General features: G+C 40.9%; 1 protein-coding gene across 1 annotated transcript in view; it reads right to left on the reverse strand.

Annotated features, from left to right (window-relative positions):
• Window positions 1–22,724, reverse strand: part of COL14A1 (collagen type XIV alpha 1 chain) — a 167,123-nt gene that overhangs the window by 128,588 nt on the left and 15,811 nt on the right. Inside the window, exons 4-5 of the mRNA XM_065399762.1 lie at window positions 21,673–21,768; window positions 62–217 (exon numbers count right to left, since the gene is read on the reverse strand). Of these exons, the coding sequence (XP_065255834.1) occupies window positions 62–217; window positions 21,673–21,768 (252 nt within the window). The remainder of the gene's footprint in view (window positions 1–61; window positions 218–21,672; window positions 21,769–22,724) is intronic.

Raw genomic sequence — 22,724 nt, forward strand, 5'->3', positions numbered from 1 at the left:
TTTCTTTTTTGATTGTTTTAATTCAACTGTGAACTTACAGAATTTTTTTTAGAAACCTTACCTATTCTTGTTTTCTCAGAACCCACATTGAAGGCACCAACCAGATTTTCCAGGAAAAGCCGGACAAGTCTGAAGTTGAATCTGCCAATACTCCATGAGCCATCTATCAGGATCACAATGTCTGCAATTGCTGGAGTTTTACATGTAAACTGACTTTCTGTAATTCATAACATGGAAAATAAAATTTAATCACAATGATACTAGGACAATTAAAAATTTCTGGGATTTTTCCTTCCAAGTTTAATACTTAAAAGACAATATGGTCTTTTATAGACCATAAAAATGATGCTGAGCAAGGTTATTAAAAATAAATACATTAATAAGATATTGTCAATATGTTCTAGACTCTTATTTGGTTCTGTGAAATTAATGTTTAGAAAAAGTATTGATTACATAAAAATACAGTGTTCCAGGAAATAAAAAGCATAAACTGCTATATTGGTAGAATAGCATCAAATGGCAGCTCATGTTTACATTTTGATTCCTGGGGATATATGCACTGGACTTCTAGAATGTAACAGAATATAGATTATGTTTACTGCATAAAACCTGCTATGCATGAAGTAGGACAGATCACAGAACACATGGATAATTCTAAAAAGCTGTCACCAAGTGGGGAGGTCCTCAGCTGGTACAGAAGGACATAGTTCTGTTGAATTCAATGGAGTTGTGCTGATTTGCACCAGCTCAGGATCTGGCCCAGTGTCTCTTGTACAATCAGAAAGGAAAAGCAATGTACAAAAACGGAGGAGAGTCACGGAAGAGAAAGCTGAACTTTGGAAGCAGTGGAGATGTCTGTTAATATTCTTGCTGGCTTGGTTAAATTACAGGGAAAATGGAGGAAAGTGGTAATAGGGAAAGGGTAACAGAAAGTTAAGTAGGTTTTAGAGTCACTCACAGCTAAGACAACAGGAAGATTTTAAGGTAAGAGACAGAGATAAAAGAGTTCCTGACATACTAGGCTGGACAAGCAAAATTGCAACATTCAACTATGAAAGTAGCAGTGAGGCAGCTGAGAGAAGGCAAAATAATGCAGCGGATCAGGCAGAAGAGTGGATGGTTACAACATCACAGAGCTAGGGGAAATCATGGAATTTCATGACCAGAGGAGGGGCTGAACTGGATTCAGGGATGGAGAGGATGCTTGTGATGGTGGACAACAGTTACTGATAGTTTGCATGGCCAAGAGAAGGGAGATGCAGGTGTGTCAAGGGATTGCTGGATACCTGGCAGCAGCAATGAATTATCTTTTGTACGTTTGAAAGCAGGAATGTAGCAAACTCCTCACTGCATTCAATGGAGAATGAGATGAATGCAGAAATGTTGGGGATAATTGAGTCAAACAGTACAGAAGGGGCAACATGCATTACAAACTGCCTCAATGGGTATGTCTACACTTACACCAGTATGTAGAGTACATACGCTGCACATCCAGCTAGCATAGGTATAAACTGCAGTGTAGACGGTGAGGCACGGCTTAGGTGAGTAGAATAAAGCACCCTACATGCCTGAACCCCTAGGGTATATACCCTACACTGCTTTCTACAGGCACCAGCAGTACTTCCCACAACTATACTGCTATTTTTAGCAGTGTCGTTTCATGCTGCCTCCTTTCTACCAGAGTCTTTCCCTGCCACAGTGAAAGGCTCTGTCAGCAGGGAAAGGCTCAGGCACAAAGGAGACTCAGGCACAGAGGAGGAAGCAGGGATGCTGCTGGAGCTTTTCACTACAGACACTACACGTGTAGCTACCTGAGTACGCTGTACTCTACATGCCACCATAAGTGTAGACATAGCCAATGATAAAAGAACCTGTGTCTTTTAACTTGGGAGAGAGGCTAAGTAGACAGAAAGATGAGTTTTCACTTGGCCTGATAGACAATAAGCTCTGATTTGCATCACCTGTTTCCCCAGGAGCCACACGGTGAACTTGTGATCACAAAGGATATTCAAACATCAGCATGAGTAGTGCAGAAAGAGGTGAGTGGAGAGGGATACAAATTGCTCAAGTGCTGAGAAAAGGATAGAGTTGTTAAAATGAGGGATTAATAAGAGAGGAGGTTCAGTGAGAGAAGACGGGGTGCACATATTGGCCCTCTCGAATGCTCATACAACATTGAATGTGATTACATACCATGTGGTCAGCAGCTTAAAACAACACCATAACAGTAATGTCACTAGAAAGATTATCTTAAATATAAATACAATCTGATGTGCAGAAGGACTAAGAATGGTAGCCACAGTCACAAACTTTTTTAACTGGACAGAATTAGTCACGTTATTTGTTTCAAATTTGATATAACCACAGTGGATGGCAAACCCAGTCCATAAAGTTAACGCTAATTCACTAAAAGTATTTGATAAGGATTAGGGTATTTTTCCTACATACAGTTAGCAGTGTAGAATAGGCTATGAACACGTGGAAAAATTCCACTTGTGAAAGTGCCAAAACAAAACCTTTATTTCAGATTTTTACAGTACAAGACAACAGTATTTGAATTGGAAATATATTTTAGTGTATAAACACTAGAAAAACAGTAAGTATCAAGAATGTGAGCATACTGGAAAAGTGAGAATAAATTGGAAGGTAACTTTAAACAAAGCTCCCAATCCTTCTGCCATTGAACTCAATGGCAAAGTTTCCATTGACTTCAGTGGGATTAGGATTTGATTTTTCATTACTTAACTGCAGCTGATATCTGCCACTGCATGGTCTAAACATACGTATGTTTGCCCAGTTATGTTTCCTGTTGATCAATTTGCATTCCTTGACTTGTCACTAAAATGGGGGTCAGTTTTACCATCCTTACATTGCATAGTACATTATGTTCCATTCGTTTCAACTGGACTATTGGCAGAGAAAAATGCTATTCAAACCAAGTGAGGATGGAAGAACTGGTCCCTGGGTTTTCATCCAAGTAGGTACACTGCAGCACAGATGTGACTTTTCAGTGTGATCCACGGAGATTTATCCATTCACATAATTAGGATAATAGGATTTGTGTGGCTAAAGTCCCTCTCACCACTTTTAAAAACTTAGGGTATAAATGGTTTCAGAATCAACCTATTTCTCACTTCTTACACATGAACAAGTTTTTGAATGAGGCCTTTTCAATCCTGTAGTTATTACTTTGCCAAAAAAAAAACAAAAAAAAACCCAATCTTTAATTGGAGTAGGCAAATTCATTTACAGCAGCAAAAGAGTAAAGAAAACAAAAAACACATTCTTTCAATGTTTTATTTCCATATAATCAGACCAGTGTAAATAGCTGTATCAAAATAATCATTTGTGATTTGATCCAAGATTGTATTGAAATGCCACAGAATGTGAAAATATAGTTCACTCTTCATAGCTGGGATGCACTTGTGGGAATCTTTTCTGCATAAAACATTTAGCTTTTGTTACTTCTGTATACCCACTATTTGTTTATGTTTTCTCCAGTTCAACTTAATAGAAATTGTAGAAATTTCCCTAAAATGGAATAAACAATAGTGAGACATTAAAAGCAGTCTTTACAATTTGACAGGAATACAAACTCAACATCATCCCAGCTTATGGTGTTATTATGAAAGAGATAGTGAGATCAAATACATTTATTCTTCCCACTGATCAAAACACAAGATTTAGTCTTTCTAAACAAAAAAAATTTCCCTGATTTTTAAGCCAACCTCATGATTTGGGGGAGGGGGGTTCTGGCTCATGACTTTTGAATACTTGGGGGTGTCAAGGTTGATATTTCCTGGGTCTTCATGGGAAGAGGGGTAGAGAGAGAGGAAGAGATTGCACATGGACATAAGCAACACCACATGGGAAGAGGCTGAACCTCAGAAACAGTGATCTAATTTTCACCTAGTTTCAGATGTAGTTTGCAGAACGACGTGTGATGTTTTACCTCCCTGTGACTTGACACTTTGCTCTGGTTTTCAAGAGCCAAAACACATGCTTCTTTTTCTGCTAGGAGTTGGGGTTATAATTCTTTCTGAGGCTGCACTATATCATTTCCTTTCTTATTCCCTGTCACAGTGGGAAATTAGAATAATATATCAGGAAGAGACGAGATGGAGAGTTTAAGCAGATGGCAGTGATTGTACAATATGAATGGAAAAACCAAGATAGCTTAGTTCATAGAGTAACAAAGTACAAAAGGAAAGAAATTTGATGACAGATGTGAATGAAATATAAGATAGGAATAGAGCAAGGATGAAATATGGAAGTCAGTCCAGCACAGTATGATTTTATATATGTGTGTGTGTGAGATAATATGATGGACAAGGAACTATTATTATTCTGGCATTATTATTACAACACTATGATGGCAATATCTTTGCACTGAGATCAGAGTCTAATACACCCCATATATTAAGGCAGGGACCAACCAGATGCATAAAACATGGCTGACCCTTCATTGAAACAAATATAAACATTGCTTGAATTTGAAGGACTCAAATGTTGGAACATCGTCATGTTGTGAGACCAGTCCAGCAAGCAAAGAAGCTCATCCCTGAACCACAGGAGAAAATGAGGCCAGCCCTTTCCCATGCATCTGTGTCTGTCCCAGAAAACTCTTTTAGTTCAAGAAGCAGACATACAAATTCTGAGGGCACTTGGTTTTGTTTTCCAAAAGTATGTCTTAATATCCAAACCACACACAATCAGCAAATTCAGTAACCCTTAAAAGGGAGAAAAAAACAAAGGTTATTTCAGGGATAATGCTAAGCTTGAGGTTTTTAATAAAAGTTATAGCCAGAAACCCAGAAACTTGAGTAAATATACAGGCGAGTCTCATCTTACGCTGGGGTTACGTTCCGCTGTCAGCGCATAAAGCGAAAATCGCGTATAGTCAAAATTACATTGAGTGTAATGGCGGGCGGAATCACCCGCACTACAGGTACAGTATTTAAATATTTATTTTTCTCTTTTTGTTTTTGTTTTGTTTTTGCCGACTGTGCAAAGCTGAATTCACGCATGTTAAATGCGCGTAAGATGAGACTCGCCTGTATTTGGTGACAACTCTTCAGGTCTGCGGCAGACAGTCAGCAATTCTTTTTAACCATCCTTCTTCAAAATCAAATGGTATTACAAAACCAACCAAATGTATTTTTAAAGCAATCAATAGATCTATTTAGTTTACAAAATATTTAGGATTCTTTCCTATATCCTAACAAGAATTACTGACTGTACATTTACTTGAGAGATGGGTTCAAATAACTGGTGTTTCCTGATTGAATCGTAACCCTACTGGCCATGTAATATTCACTGTGTGAAGTGCATGAAACTTGAGAAACTCTTTCACAGATTGCAGTGACAGTTCTATTTCTCTTCACTCTTTGGTACTGTATTTGGGCATGTTGATGTTTTAAATGAAACCACTGTTCTGAGGATTAGCAAACTACTTTTCAACAAATTGGATTGTAAATTTTATTTATATGGACACATTTACTCATCATTTCAGTACAACAAAGATGCTACGATTTAAGAGACACATCTTAGTCATGCTCTTCAGGGAATTAGATATGCCACTCAATTATAATTCAAGAGTGTTGAGTGTCAAGTTCTCTCAGAACTGCCTCGAATAGTTACTCCCAGATATTAACACAAAACATTCTCAAAAGTTTGATATGTCATTAAGCCACAGGAAGAGACATGGGCCATATTGTGCCATAAATTTTTCAATGGAACTCAATGGAGGATTGTGTTGAAAGAATCATGTCAGCATATGATTCATTAGAAGGAAATGGTTTTTAAATACCAGTACAGCACATCATTAGTCCCTAGATCACATTACATGATGTATTGTATATAATCTGCTAGAAAATGTTTACGTGTTTAAACAAAATTTATGAGCATGAATAATATAAACAGCCATATTTTCAGAATTATTAATTTTGCGTGCCAGGAGGTTTGCGTGTCCAACTTACAAAACCTTGATTGACATGCTGGCTTTGCTGAAGTCAAATAGAGTTTTGCTATTGACTTCAATATGGCCAAGATTTCAGCACGTGTGTCTGATCTGTAGAGATGCTGAAGTCAATGGGAGCACTGGATCAGCAACACTTCTGAAAATAAGGCACTAGGTAGCTCACATCGGTGTTTGCAAAGTACTTTGAGATCCTGACTGAAAGATGCCATGAGACTGATCTGGCAGTCTTTACACCTGTATTTCCACTGAATTCCCAAAGACTGATAATAGAGAGGTATGACGGTGTGTACCATTATTTTCACTCTTTTTATAAGACTGTGATAAATTTTGTACAAGGTAATGTCTTGTGAGGCATCGTTTGAAAAATCTCAATCTGATGAACATTATTATCCTGATGAAATATGTGTGGCAACATTGTATGTACAGTTATAAGATTCTACTGTATAACATTCTTATAACATGCTCCAAGTTTAAGGAAAGCAGGCCCAAGCCAGTTTTTCAGAGACAGACACACGGGCGCCCCAGCCGTGTATCAGCATAATCAGATGAACTATTATGGAGTGTCACCTAGTTAAATGGCCATTCTTTGGCAGGAAGAAGGGTGTGAGCGAGAACTTTACACATTGACAATGGGACAGATGGGAGTTTCCATGTAAACAGATGGCCTGTCGCTTGAACCCCAGCTGGAGATAATCCTCAAAGAGGGGAGAAGGGTATAAGAATGAGAAACAAAGGCCCGCAAATCACCTCTCTCCCCTCATCTCTACTCACGGCAGCTACAATGCTTAAAAGACAAAGGAACCATCATTGAACTGGGGAAAGGGTCATGGCTGGGAGGCTGTTCAGCCAGTACAGGTTGCTGTAAGCATATGGTGAGATAAAACCTTTGTTTTGAATCCATTCAGCCTGCTAAATTAGGTATTAGTTTGCAGATTATCTTTTATTTTCTTTGTAACCAATTCTGACTTTATGCCTCATTACTTGTCATCACTTAAAATCTTTCTGTAATTAATACATTTGTTTTATTGTTTTATCTAAACCAGTGTGCGTTTTGGATTGAAGTGTTTGGGAAACTCCACTTGAGATAATGGGGTCTGTGCATATCATTTTCCATTGATGAAATGACAGACATTCTATTACTTGTATTGTCCAGAAGGGTGCTGGACAGTACAAGGTGCACATTTCTAGGGGGCAAGTTTGGGACTGAAAGTTTGCTGGTGTTGCCCTGTATGTAATTCATGAGTGACTGGCTGCAGCATTCATGTAATTCAGCTGGGAGTAATTTTGCATGCTAGAGGCTGTATGTGAGCAAGATCAGGAGTGGTGGTTTTTCCAGCAAAGCAGTGTAAAAGGCACCCCAGGCTCGAGTATTGAGGGGACACAGCTGTTAGCAGACCAGATTGTACCCTGGATAAGGTCATAAGAGGTTCTTCCTTATTCATGGACAATGGATTTCAAAAAAGCAGACTTCAACAAACTCAGAGAACTGCTGGTGAGGTCCCATGGGAAGAAAATCTAAAGGAAAAAGGAATTCAGGGGGGCTGGCGGTTTCTCAAGGAGACAATATTAAAAGGCACAACTGCAAACTATCCCGATGCTAAGGAAAGATAGGAAGAAGAGGAAAAGGCCAATATGTCTCCATCAGGATTCTTTAATGACCTGAAAATCCAAAAGCAATCCTGCAAAAAAAATGGAAACATGGATGAATTGCTAAGAAGAAGTAAAAAAGAATAGTACTCCTCTACCGCGATATAACACTGTCCTCGGGAGCCAAAAAATCTTACCGTATTATAGGTGAAACCATGTTATATTGAACTTGCTTTGATCTGCCGGAGCGCACAGCCCCGCCCCCCCCAGAGCGCTGCTTTACCGTGTTATATCCGAATTCGTGTTATATCAGGTCGCGTTTTATCGGGGTAGAGGTGTACAAGCATGTAGGGACAAAATCAGAAAGGCTAAGGCATAAAATGAGTTCACTTAGCAAGGGATATAAAGGGAATAAGAAGAGGTTCTTTAAAGACATTAGGTGAAAGGAAAAAAGGAAAGTGTAGATTCTCTGCTTAATGGGAAAGGACAGCTAATAACTCATGATTGAAGAAAGTTGAGGTGTTTAATGCCAATTTTATAGTCACTATTGATCCTTTTAGTGAATAAATACTCAAACATAATTAATATTGACAACAAGGGGGAAGGAACAAGCCAAAATAGCGAAAGACCAGGTCAAAGAATATTTAGATAAGATGGATGTGTTCAAGTTGACAGGGCCTGATGAAATTCATCCTATGGTACTCAAGGAACTAGTTGAAGCAATCTCAGAACCATTAGCAATTATGAGAGCTCCTGGAGGATGGGTAAGGTCCCAGAAGACTGGAAAAGGACAAACATAGTACCTATCTTTAAAAAGAAGAATAAAGAGGACCTGGGGAATTATAGACCAGTCAACCTAAATTTGATACCTGGAAAGATACTGGAACAAATGATTAAACAACAAATTTGTAAGCACTTAGAGGATAACAAGATTATAAGGAAGAGCAAACATGGCTTTGTCAAAAACAAATCATGCCAACCCAATCTAATTTCCTTTTTTGATAGAGTTATTGACCTGTTGAATGCAGGGAAGTTGTAGACTTGACTATATCTTGATTTTAGTAAGACTTTTGACACAGCCCCACATGACATTCTCACAAACTAGGGAAATGTGATCAGGATGTAATTACTATAAAGTGGGTACGTAACTAGTTGAAAGACAGCACTCAAAAGTAGTAGTTATCAATGGTTCGCTGTCAAATTGGGAGGGGGTATCTAGTGGTGTCTTCAGGGGTCGGTCCTCTGTCTGTAGCTATTAAATATTTTCATTAATGACTTGGATAATGGAGTGGAGAGTATGGGTATAAAATTTGCAGGGGGGTTGCAAGCACTCTGGATGACAGGATTAAAACTGGAATAAATTGTTCAGGGAGGTTGTGGTTCAGGGATGGTAACACTTCATGAATACCAGCTGATGAACAGAGTTGCCAGAAGAAAGGAGATTCCTGTCACACAATGCAGTGGCACCTAGACTTCTGGGCTTTATTCTTAGTTCAGCCAGTGGCTGGCTCCCTGTGTGGTTTCTACGAGTCACTAAAGCCAAAATTTGCAAGTTTGGGTATCTAAAGCTAGGCACTTTTATAACCCACAGGCACCTAAATAAACAGTGGCACTCAGAGAGCAAGCTGGTTTTTAGTTTTCCCAGATTCCTGGATGAGAGCTTAAGCTGATTTTGTTTTGTAATGTTAGGAGGAACCCTTAGATATTGAACGCAGCCTTGGGTGGTGCTGACACCACCTGACAGAAGGATTACATAATTATTAGTCTGACAGACAGAGTGTGTATTTGATTGAGACAAAATCTGAACATCTGAGGTTTTTCCTTTTACAAAACCAACCAAATAGAGTTGCCCTCACTGAAATATGTTGATAGTTATAAAGAGATTTATAACTATTTGTAGACACAGACAGATAGATACACCATTACTGCTTGCAACTCACACTTTATTACTACTTCTTTAGAGAACAATGAAACACTAAATATTATGAAACTCTTAAGGCAGAAACATCTGCCACAGTTTGACAGCACCTGTATGCCCTCTAGGTATTGAGCTAAATTGGGATATTGAGCTGGAAAGTTCTTAGAGGAGCAGAATAGATGAGATAAGAGAGGTATTTTACAGGAAAGAGTTGATTACCCTTCCAGAACGAATTACCATCCCTATCTTCCATCTATAGTATTTATCACACATCTAATTTAAAACAAAAGTTCCAAATATGAGTGTTCAACAAAAGGTGATTTTTCCAAATTCTGCTAGTACTAGCTAAATAAACTGAACTGAAGCAAGGGCCCTACTGAGGTTAAAATTTGCCTCTAAAGCTGCTGACCTACAGCAACCTTGCAAATTTCCTGATATATGCTGCTATAGAGCCTCATTCTCCAAACTGTTATGCATATAAGACACTTTATATGCTCTATTATTTTCAGTGGGTCTACTTGTGTGAGCAAAGTTATTCCTGCAAGTAAACATTTTCAGGATTGTGCCCATTGAGCCCATCCGTTTGTAGTATGGAGCTATCACGGTAATATTAAAGAGAATATAATTCAGAGTCAAGTTAATTAAACTCTTCACTAGCAGATTAGGCTTCCAGCAGCACTCAAAAGTGTTCCCTTCAAGTAGTGGAATCTCTATCCTCAGCTAAGACAACTGAGCTCAAGAGAAGTGACACAAAGGAATGGAATGGAACAATTCATGCCAGAGATCCTAATGTGAAGGTGGGGTCATCCCCTTGCTGACTGACAGTTGGTGAAGGATATTAATGGAGGTGCCAGCCCCAAAAATATCCCCATCACACTGAAACAAAATGAAAGGGGGTTGAGAAAAGATTAAGAAGATTCCCTCAGGAATTAGATGATAATGCAGAGGCCCTGCTCCCTTAGTCCCACATATTTGCAATTAAGTGGCATGAGATCCATCCACCTCCATGAGGGGAAGACAGGGTTACCCAATCCTCAGCAACACAGCTCCTCCCAGGTAAAGTTGTGTTCAATAGTTCTAGACTTCAACAGGCTCCTGACCCCTCTGACTCCCCTCTTGCAGCTGTGCACAGCCGTCACAACTCTTGTGCACTGGACAGCCCCAGCAGCATGGCAGAATTACACAAATCCCATGAAGATATACAGACATGTTACTGTGTAAACAACAACCAAAAGATGTGCTCTCTCATCCCTCTGACCACTGCCTGAACTCCATTTGAAGGAGGCTGGCTTTTAAAAAGGTGCTTTTTGACCTTTGACAGCAAACTAACATCTCTCCTGGATGTTGGCCAGCTGTGGGACCAGCATTCATGACATACCAGGTTTATCCATAGCTATAAAGCACCCATCACCGTAGTTTTAATTCCTGCAAACCCACTATGACAATCCTTCAATGTGCAACTAAATATGGAAATCTATCTAAGGTGATTATGTGGCCTCCATTACTGTAGTTTCTGAGCAGCTCACAATCTTTAATGTATTTATCCTCACAATGCCTCTGTGAGGTAGGCAAAAGCTATTATCCCCATTTTACAGATGGGAAATGGAGACAGACAAAGTGACTTGCTCAAGGTCATGTAGGAAGGCTATGGCAATGAAGGGACTTAAATCCTGCACTCCCAAATCACAGACTAGTTCTCTAACCACTGGACTGCTCTTCCTCTCTGCAGCAGTGCATATGGACAGCATCCTACACATTTATTTATAGACATTTCTATAGTGCTAGATTGAAGTATGGATTAAAGCCAAGAGGACTGGAAACACCATTAACATATAAAAGCTCTTTTCACATGCCAGGCCAGTCTATAATATGAAGATGTTCACAAGTTGCTCTTTGACATATGTCAGGTTGTAGTATAGAGCCATTCTGGTATTAATAAGAATATACAGTAACTCCTCGCTTAACGTTGTAGTTATGTTCCTGAAAAATGCGACTTTAAGCGAAACGATGTTAAGCGAATCCAATTTCCTCATAAGAATTAATGTAAATGGAGGGGTTAGGTTCCAGGGAAATTTTTTTCACCAGACAAAAAACTATATATTCTATAGATATACACACAGTATACGTTTTAAACAAACAATTTAATACTGTTCACAGCTATGATGATTGTGAAGCTTGGTTGAGATGGTGAAGTTAGAGGGTGGAAGAGGGAGGGATATTTCCCAGGGAATGCCTTGCTGTTAAATGATGAACTAGCACTTGGCTGAGCCCTCAAGGGTTAACACATTGTTGTTAATATAACCTCTCACACAAGGCAGCACGAACACGCGGGAGGGGAGATAGCATGGCAGACAGAGACAGACACACACCTCGTGTGTGGGAGAGAGAGAGAGAGATGCACACTGCCCCTTTAAGTAAGTTGACCCACTCTTAAGTGCATTGTCTTTTTAAGTGGATCAGGAAGTTGAGACAGCAGCTGCTGCCCCAGGCACTCTCTGTCTCTCTCCGTCTGTGTCCCCTCCCTGCTCTATATGGAGAAGGGGTAAGCGGGGTGCAGGAGCAGGGGGGAGGGGGACACCCTGACATTAGCCCCCTCCCTTCCCCACCTGCACAGCAAGCAGGAGTCTCTGGGAGCAGCTCCAAGGCAGAGGGCAGGAGCAGCACATGGCAGTGGGGGGAGGGACAGCTGAACTGCCGATTGCTAGCCTGCTGGGCAGCTGCTGCACAGGGAACTTAGGGGAGTGGGGAGCTGATAGGGGGAGCTGATAGGGGGCTGCCGGTCCACCCTGGTTCCAAACTCCCACCGGCTAGCTGCAACGGGCTGCTCTTCCTGCAAGCAGTGGACAAAGCAGGTGGCTGCCAAACGATGTTAGAAGAGAGCATTGCACAACTTTAAACGAGCATGTTCCCTAATTGATCAGCAATGTAACAACGAAACAACGTTAACCGGGACAACTTTAAGTGAGGAGTTACTGTAATTCAGAATTCACATTATAAATTATATAGATAGAGAAAAAATGTACTGTGCATTGTTGACTGGAATCTCCTTTCCTCTGGCAACTGTGTTCTATGATACAGTACTTGTGTATTAGAGGCTGTACTCATACATAATTTAAGTCTTTTACCACATGCACGTGATCTCTTGCTAGTGCCCCGTCAACTACAATATTTATGATTGGAGAACTTTTAAAACGAAACTTGACAAACACCAAATGCAGTAGAAAACAATCCTGCACCTGCAATGGGAGGGACTAGAGGAACTAGCGTGTCTTTTCCCTCCTCTGATTTTTATGAAAACATTGAGGGAAGAAAAATGAAGCAGGCTGCAGTGGAAGAAGAGACTGAAAAAATAAGCAAAAACAACGAGGAGTCCTTGTGGCACCTTTAAGGTGCCACAAGGACTCCTCATTGTTTTTCCTGATACAGACTAACACGGCTACCACTCTGAAATCTGAAAAAATAAGGATTCTTCAGGAGACAAGAAGGTGGTTTACTTGGTCCTGCAATGGTGCGGGGGACTGGACTTGATTACTTTGAGGTCCCTCCCAGCCCTACATTTCTATGATACTATAAAATAATTAGTGCTCTAAAGAAGGCCTTCTGGATCCTGATTGACTCACAATACAAGAGCTAGAGTGCAAAAAAGCAGATGGAGATACATTTTAAGCAATCTCTAATTAGCGTCATTAATACAAAGTTTATGAGTTCTGTGAGTTAAAGAGTTCAGTAGAAATCAAAATTTAAAAGCTATGCATGGGACTCAGAACAACATCTGCAGTCACACTAGTTAGGATGAAATGAACAAGGTTATGCTTCCGGAGTATTCACCAGCAGGGATCAAGGGAGGCATTCCTTCCCATGATGCAATATTGCTAAATTAAATGCATTAGAGAGGACTTTCCATCATTTCTACTGAAGCATCTGGCATTGACTATTATTAGTGATGAGAAACTGACCTAGATGGATTATTAATCTGTTCTGGTGTGGTTATTTCTAACTACCTCTGTGTGACTCTTCTCCTCCTATCTCATCTAGTATCATTCAAAAAGATCTATTCTAGCCTTGTTCTTGTGTTACAGCTAATAAGCTCAAACATACTTGTTTCTTATCTGAAATTTTTATTTTATTTTTTTTGGCAAGGAGAGGAGATGTAGGTGTGTTTCTCAGGACTCCAGTCTGTCTCTCCCATCTCTTCTAGCACTGTCCACAAAGTGACAGAAACAAGTTCAAGCAGAGTTGTTACCTCATCTGCAAAACTTACTGTAGTGTAGAAACAAAGAAATGTACCTGAGATGTATACCAAGTAATCACAGTTTATATCATCCCTTGAAAGAACTTCTCCTGAAATTCACACAGCAGCATCGTGCAAAGAGATCACACTGGAAAAGTTTTATTATGAAAGAAAATATTCATCAAAACAACAAAAGCACAGTTGTGTGGAGAGATAGGCAGACAGATGTGCCTTTTATTCTAAGAGAAGTTTTGCTTTAAAATATTACAGAAAGTTTTACAATACTGTTGGATGATATACAGTCCAAGAACAATTCATTTACAGTTTACAACTTTAACTGTTAAAGATTAATAGTAATTATTATACCACTTCATACATGGGATAAGAGGGAAGATCCTCGCATGGATTGGTAACTGGTAAAAGATGGGAAACAAAGGGTAGGAATAAATGGTCAGTTTTCAGAATGGACAGAGGTAAATAGTGGTGTCCTCTAGGAGTCTGTACTGGGAACAGTCCTATTCAACATATTCATAAATGATCTGGAAAAAGGGGTAAACAGTGAGGTGGCAAAAATTGCAGATGATAACTATCCTAAGTAGTTTTGTAAGTCCCAACCAGACTGCGAAGAGCTACAAAAGGATCTCACAAAACTGAGTGACTGGGCAACAAAATGGCAGATGAAATTCAAGGTTGATAAACGCAAAGTAATGCACATTGGAATACATGATCCCAACTATACATATAAAATGATGGGATCTAAATTAGCTGTTACAACTCAAGAAAGATCTTGGAGTCGTTGTGGATGGTTTTCTGAAAACATCCACTCAATGTGCAGCGGTAGTCAAAAAAGCAAACAATGTTGGGGATCATTAATAAAGGGATACATAAGACAGAAAATATCATATTGTCTCTATATAAATCCATGGTACGCCTTCTCATAACACAAGAACTAGGATGTGACACCCTGGCACCCCAATATTCACCACTGTCATGTAATTAGGGTATGTTTTGTACAAAGTATGTCTTGTGAGGTGTCATTCTATAAGTCTTGATCTGCTAGACATTGATATCTCGTTGGATTGTATGTGCCATCGTCGTATGTGAAGTTAGGCTATGTATGTGTTACTGAAACTTGTTGTGAGGTTGAAAACACCCACAAGCAGCCTTTCAGGTACAACAGTAAAAAACCCAAACAATGTAAATGGCTTATTGAGGAAATGCACACAAGCACAAGGATTACCCCAGGAACTGTGTACAATAGAAACCTCTCAGAGATAGCACTACACAATGGGAACTGTTTGTCCCAGGCCACAGCAAAAGAGCTCTCCAGCAAGTGGGAAGAAGATGGTATAAAAGGGGGACAATGACATCATGATGGGACCTCACTCTCCCTAAAACAACACACCTGGAAACATCTGAGGAACAAAGACTGAACTGTGGGAAGTGATGGTCCCAGGCTAGAGGGATTTCTAGCCTGTGTATCAAAACCTGGCAAACCGCAATCTGCGAAGCCACGGCAGCTCGTGCCTTAAGAATCTGCCAGCCTGCTTATCACTCAGGGTGAGAATTTGCTAATTCATATCCTACCTATCTAGTATGTTAAGCTCAGTTTGTGGTTTTGTTTGTTTTCTATCACTTAGAATCACTTAAAATCTATCCTTTTGTAGTTAATGAACTTATTTTAATGTTAATGAAATTAATAGGCAGCAGGTTTAAAACAAACAAAAGGAAGGATTTTTTCCCACAATGAACAGTCAACCTTTGGAACTCCTTGCTAGAAGATGTTGTGAAGGCCAAGACTATAACAGAGTCCCAAAAAGAACTAGATACATTCATGGAAGATAGATCCATCAATGGCTATTAGCCAGGATGTCCAGGGATGGTGTCCCTAGCCTCTGTTACTTGATGATTACCTGTTCTGTTCATTCCCTCTGGGGCACCTGGAATTGGCCACTTTCAGAAGACAGGATATGGGCTAGATGGACCTTTGGTCTGATCCAATATGGCTGTTCTTATGTACTTGACACTTCAGAAAATAAATAAAGGCAGAGTCCCTGCCCAGAATAATTTATAATCTAATGGTCTGATCCTGAAAGGTGCTAAGCACCTCCTGCAAACTCAGGGTATTGAAATTCAATAGTTGAAAACTCTGCTAGGAGCCCTAATTTAAGAGAACGGGAGGGAGGGACTGATGGAGGATGGGGTGTCAACAACAACAAAAGCAGTCACATGGGAAGTGACACATATACATCATAAGGGTGACATTGTATGGGTCTCTTTTTCTAGAGATCTTACAATTGTCTTTTAGTCTGAGTCAACACTAACAATCAACCAGAACCACCAGCCACTCTCCAAAACACACGTATAAGCTTATCTGGGATACTGCCAATATAGATTCTTGCAATATGGAAACATTAAATAAATATTATTTGCCATTCCTCAAAAACTCCTAAATAAACATCCAAAATAATAAATACATGCAGTATTCAATTCTCAGAAATCCTTGACTTAAAATCAAGCAAAATGACAAAATATCAAAATACTTTCCCACCAAAATCATGGAGTACTTTGTTTCACATATTACCTACACCCCATAACCTACTATTATACCTTGACCAGATAAACAAGATGTTTCAAGCTTCCTCCAGTGAGTAAGCTACATTTCCGTCCCCCACAGAGAAAATTCTCATCTCCAAGGCACACTGTGGATTTCTGTTACACATCACACACACAAAAACTACATCGAAAGGATATGGTTAAAGTTGTAAAGTTAGGAAGATCTCAAAAGTTAGGAAATGCCAGACTTAATGTTACCCATGCAATATAATGCAGGATTAAAAAAAAATAATCACAGAAGCACCATGGGTAAGTCAGGGCGGCACTTCCACTAGGCGACCCTAGGTGGTCGCCTAGGGTGGCAGGATTTGGGGGGCGGCATTTTGCCACCCTCGGCGGAAATTCGGTGCCGTGGGGTCCTTCCGCTCCGGGTCTTTGGCGGAAATTCGGCGGTGGGTCCTTCACTCGCTTCGGGACCCACCGCCGAAGTGCCCTAAAGACATGGAGCTGAAGGACCCCCACTGCTGAAGACCCCAGGCCCCCTGAATAGATTAATAGATTCATAGATTCATAGATTCTAGGACTGGAAGGGACCTCGAGAGGTCATCGAGTCCAGTCCCCTGCCCGCATGGCAGGACCAAATACTGTCTAGACCATCCCTGATAGACATTTATCTAACCTACTCTTAAATATCTCCAGAGATGGAGATTCCACAACCTCCCTAGGCAATTTATTCCAGTGTTTAACCACCCTGACAGTTAGGAACTTTTTCCTAATGTCCAACCTAGACCTCCCTTGCTGCAGTTTAAGCCCATTGCTTCTTGTTCTATCCTCAGAGGCTAAGATGAACAAGTTTTCTCCCTGAATGCTCAGAGGAGGAGCGCTGCCGCCAAGGGCGTCAAAAATCCTGGCGCCGCTCCTGGGGTAAGTGCCCTAATTGCAAGGGATGCGCACAGCTGCCAAGTCCCCCTCCCCATACCATTTGACAATAGGTTTTGCTTATGGAATAAGAAGCAGACAGGCAGTGGAGACACGCTGCCATTTGCAGAGTAAAAATTTATTAGAGAAATAGCAACAGAAGTGATCTATTCCCCATTCAGCTGACTGTGGAGATGGCAGAGTGACATGTTTGCAGTCTTCCCTAATTAATGCTCTCTCTCAACCCTCCAACATTTCATGATTTTCCAATGCCAAATGCTTGATGAGACAGCAGATACAGTGGAACCTCAGAGTTTCGAACACCGGAGTTACGAACTGACCAGTCATCCACACACCTCGTTTGGAATTGGAAGTACTCAATCAGGCAGCAGAGACAAAAAACAAAAAAGCAAATACAGTACTGTACTGTATTAAATGTAAACTACTAAAAAAAAATAAAGGGAAAGATTAAAAAAAAAGATTTGACAAGTTAAGTAAATAATTTCTGTTCTTGTTTTATTTAAATTAAGATGGTTAAATGCAACATTTTTCTTCTGCAAAGTAAAGTTTCAAAGCTATCTTAAGTCACTGCTCAGTTGTAAACCTTTAAAAGAATGACCATAACGTTTGTTCAGAGTTACGAAAAATCTCCATTCCCAACATGTTTGTAACTCTGAGATTCTATTGTACATTAAAATTTGTGAAAGTGAAAGTCTGCGGAAGGTTTAAGCCAGTGAAGAATCCAGCTTAATGATATATTTATATTGACTTAAATGGGGTTGGATTGGGAACAGAGCTGTACAAAATAAAGAATTAAAGTCAGGATCCACAAAAATAGCAACAAATAGGGCAAAAAAGTGAGCTACTTGCAAGTTTTACTTTACCCCAACACACACCCCAACTTCACAGAAAACCCTCAGGCAAGACCAACAGTTTTTCATAGAAAACTTTTGCATTTCTTCTGAGCATATGGCACACTTCCATTTTGGTATTCAGTACTAACCATCAGTATTTACATGGCATGTGAAGACCTTCAGAGAACTAGAGCAAGTTTTGAAGTTAAAAGATTTAATAAATAAAAAGAAGGACTGAATCATGACACGGGGAGGCAACAGACCACAACTTTCTTATGCCAACTTCATCCCCCTTTCTCCATGCTTTGCAGATAGACTTAGTTCTGCCTCTACTTCTTGTCTCCCTGAAGGGTGTAGTAGATCTTCTCCTGAAATCTGACTCAGGCACCTTCTCTCTCTGAGTCAATTCAACACTTTCTTCAAATGTTATTACAGGCCCAGCTTTTTCACCCTGGCCTTTTTCACTTCTTAAGCCTCTAAACCAGGGGTCGGCAACCTGCGGCACGCGTGCCAAAGGTGGCACGCGAGACAATTTTTACTAGCACGCTGGCCGGGGTCCCGGCCGCCACTCCCGTTCAGCCCACTGCCGGCCTGGACGAACAGAACACCAGGCCAGCAGCGGCTGAGCGGGGCCGGCAGCCGGGACCCCGGCCGGCAGGAGCCGGCAGCCGGAACCCCAGACTGGCAGCGGGCTGAGCAGTTAAGCCCACTGCCAGTCTGGGGTTCTGTCCGCGGGTGTAGTGTATTAAATTTCTCCCGTAGGAATGTGCTACTTGCGGAGCACCAGGACTAGCAGCCGTAAGTAGTACACCGTAAGTAGCACATTCCTACGGGGAGAAATTTAATACACTACACCCGGGTAGGGAAGGCTGTGCCTCCCCAAACAGCCCGCCTCCTAGCCGTCCTCTCCCACTTCCTGCCCCCTGACTGCTCCCCTCATAACCTCCCACCCATCCAACCCCCCCTGCTCCTTGTCCCCTGACTGCCCCCTCCCGGGACCCCCTGCCCCCTGATTGCCCCCCTCAGAACGCCCCACCCATCCAACCCCCCCTGCTCCTTGTCCCCTGACTGCCCCATCCTGGGACCCCCCGCCCCCTGACTGCCCCCCTCAGAACCCCCCACTCATCCACACACACTCCACTCCTTGTCCTCTGACCACCCCCTCCCGGGACCCCCCGCCCCCTGACTATCCCCTCAGAACCCCCCCACCCATCCAACCCCCCCACTCCTTGTCTCCTGACCACCCCTTCCCGGGACCCCCCACCCCATCCGCCCTCCCCAGGACCCCCCCCCATCCAAGCTCCCCTAGTCCCTGTCCCCTGACTGCCCTGACCCCTATCCATACCCCCAACCCCTGACAGGCCCCCCAGGACTCCCACGCCTATCCAACCACCCCCACCCCCTTACCATGCCGCTCAGAGCATCAGGACTGGCAGCCCTAAGTAGTACACCGTAAGTAGCACATTCCTATGGGGAGCAATTTAATACACTACACTCGGCCCCGCTCATCCCGCTGATGGTCTGGAGTTCTCAAAATATGTTCTTGCACCCCTTATCAAAAATTACACTACAATTAGCTTAAAAACTTGAAAATTTAAAAACTTTGTTTGTATATTACAGTAATCGTTAAAAAATGTATAATGTTAATAAATACATAGGTTTGATTAAACAAAGTAGTTGTACTTAAGTGCCTGTGCTTAATTTGTGTTTTCGATGATTTACCTCCTAAAAAAACTCACATGTCTCGCACCCCCAGAAAGGGCATCTCACACCCCCAGGGGGTGCGTGCACCCCAGGTTAAGAACCACTGCACTAAACTGATAAGATCTGCATTTTAATTTAATTTTAAATGAAACTTCTTAAACATTTTAAAATGTTTACTTTACATACAACAATAGTTTAGTTATATATTATAGACTTATAGAGAGAGACCTTCTAAAATCGTTAAAATGTATTACTGGCACGCGAAACCTTAAATTAGAGTGAATAAATGAAGACTCGGCACACCACTTCTGAAAGGTTGCCGACCCCTGCTCTAAACAATCACATCTTCCCTCCCTAACCATCTCATTTTCCCCAGCTCAGACGTTCTCCCAAATACTAGGTCAGATCACCTCCATCCATATTACATCAGCAGATGCAGCTCACAGTTTACAGTACTATACATGCTAGTGAACTTCTTTCCATAAACATCTTTACATACTGTATTAAATGTGAAGACTTAGGGCTAGTCTACACTTACCCGGTAGTTCGACGGCTGCGGATCGAAGTTCCGAGTTCGATTTATCGCGTCTGGTGTGGACGCGATAAATCGAACCAGGAAGTGATCCCCGTCGACTGCGGTACTCCAGCTCGGCGAGAGGAGTACCGCGAAGTCGACGGGGGAGCCTGCCTGCCGCGTGTGGACCGCGGTAAATTCGAAGTAAGGTATGTCGAATTCAGCTACGTTATTCACGTAGCTGAATTTGCGTACCTTACTTCGACTTGGGGGGTAAGTGTAGACCAGGCCTTAGTGGCAATTTGGTATGAACAATGCCGTATAAAACCAAACTGTATTAATTTAGATACTGTCTTGTACTTATTTAACAGACATATAGGGTATAATCCAAAGCCCACTGAAATCAATGGAAAGATTCCCATTGACTTCAATGATCGTTGGACCAATAACACAGTGCTTCCACTACTAGAATGAAATGGCACTGGAGAGGTGAGAATCTTGAAACTGTCTATTTATTGCAGAAAGATTATTTGAGGTCATATCAAGCTCTTCTTGCCCTTGCTTGTTCTGCATAGCATAGATAACTGATAATGGAAATAATTGCCTTCAGTGTTATTTCTGAAAGGAGGATTTCTTTTAATAATTCAGAACCAACATTTACGTGTTAAATGCAGAATGGATTTTCTTGTAAGTGCTATATATACTGGAAATGTTTCTGATGACTAGCACAGTCGCATTACTCTCCAAGTCTGCTAAATTTCTTTTTGTTAATCTGTAAAGAATCTCTCTCACACACACAAAATCAAAACATCTAAAATAAAACTTGCATAACTACACATAACTTCCTGACTTTTGCATACAAGTGTTTTGCGTGCAAGTGTTTGCATGCATAAGACAGACAGTTGTACATAAAAATCAGGTAGTTATGCAAGGTTGATTCTAGGGGGCAATGTAATAAAATATGCCAATTTCACATCAGTTCCAAGCATGAAAGTCATATTTAATTCTGTCATTATTATATATACACTATGTTGTATATTGAATAGTGAATGGAAGTGCAGAAATCAGGCAAAACTATCTGTTTTATACAGGTTCAAAAGAATACTTTCAATTATTTTTCATGCTGTTTAGTTTTAAAACTCTGTTTAAAGCTGAAAAGTAGAACAGCAAAGTAAAGAAAACTTTCTATTGTAGCTAATCAAATATCCAGAGTGAATAAAATTGACTTTTACTTATATGTAATGGCTATAATTGCCATCAATGCAATTAAATGCTGATAATTATCTTGGAAAACAAGTGAAAAACAAACACTTATCTGTAATGAGGAAAATGGTCTATGTAATGGCAGAGTTAAATATATAACTGGTTATTAATGTGACATAACAAAATCATATTTTTTGACAATCTGACCTTCTGTAGATGGAGATGGTTTACTCCCACCTGTACCTTCCGTACCCTTGACCTTGGATTTACTTGATGTTTCCTTCTTTCTTTCTAGATCTTTAACTACAAACATAAGAGGAAATGTGTCAGACTGAGAAAAGTTTAGTTAAATGTATCATATTCTCCCCCCACACCAGAATCTTCATGCAACATTTGTACAGTTTGCTTAGGCAACAAATGGCAATTGTTTGTTTTCTAATCTCAGTCATGTTCTTGGTGGGTGTTGGTGAGAATGACTCCTCACTCAGGAGAGTCCAAGCACAGGGACATCAGTATCAGGACCTAAATTGCTTCTACTAACAGAACCCAAGTTTAGGAGAGACTTTGGTGATGGAAAATCTGCCCAGAGGAAAGACACCGGAGTGCAAACCTCCTGCTCCACCAGCCCAGAAAATTGGCCAGGCTAGCTAGAGAGTGGGAATGGGTCAGGAGGACAGAATTCCTCTCCAGTCACTGGCACATGGTGAATTCATGCCAGCTACTATATCCCTCCATGAAGCCCATGCCTTGGGCTGCCTCTTCCCTGCCCTCTTCAGGGCAACACACACTCCCACAGGAGTAAGGCAAGTCCATAACTCAGACTTCAATTGTGCCTAGCCCTAGCATGGGCTAAACAAGGTAGGGGGTGGGTGTGAAGGCTCCTTATACCCTCCCCCCATCCATAGCAGGCAGAATTCAGCTTGTTTAGTGATTCCCAACATTGTATTAAAGACCAGAGGGATCATTGTGATCATCTAGTCTTTGCACCACCCTGTTCTTCCCACCCAGAAATATTCTGGCAATATCACATCTAAAGTCCATGTGAATGAAGTTAACTTTGTGCAGGATATAGTTTTTCTACAAGAAAAACTCTCAGAGTTGTTTTAGGAAATTAATTGGTGTTAACATCCATGCAGCCGCCACAGTGGCTAATGATCTAATAAGCCACCTTGAATAGCTTTGAGTCTTGCCAAGAAAGGGATGTGTTTTTCCTGTGAGAATGGACATACGTACTTATAAAGAACAGAAAATTAATCTGA

This window comes from Emys orbicularis, chromosome 2 (assembly GCF_028017835.1).
Source record: "Emys orbicularis isolate rEmyOrb1 chromosome 2, rEmyOrb1.hap1, whole genome shotgun sequence".
NCBI classification, from domain to species: Eukaryota; Metazoa; Chordata; order Testudines; family Emydidae; genus Emys; species Emys orbicularis.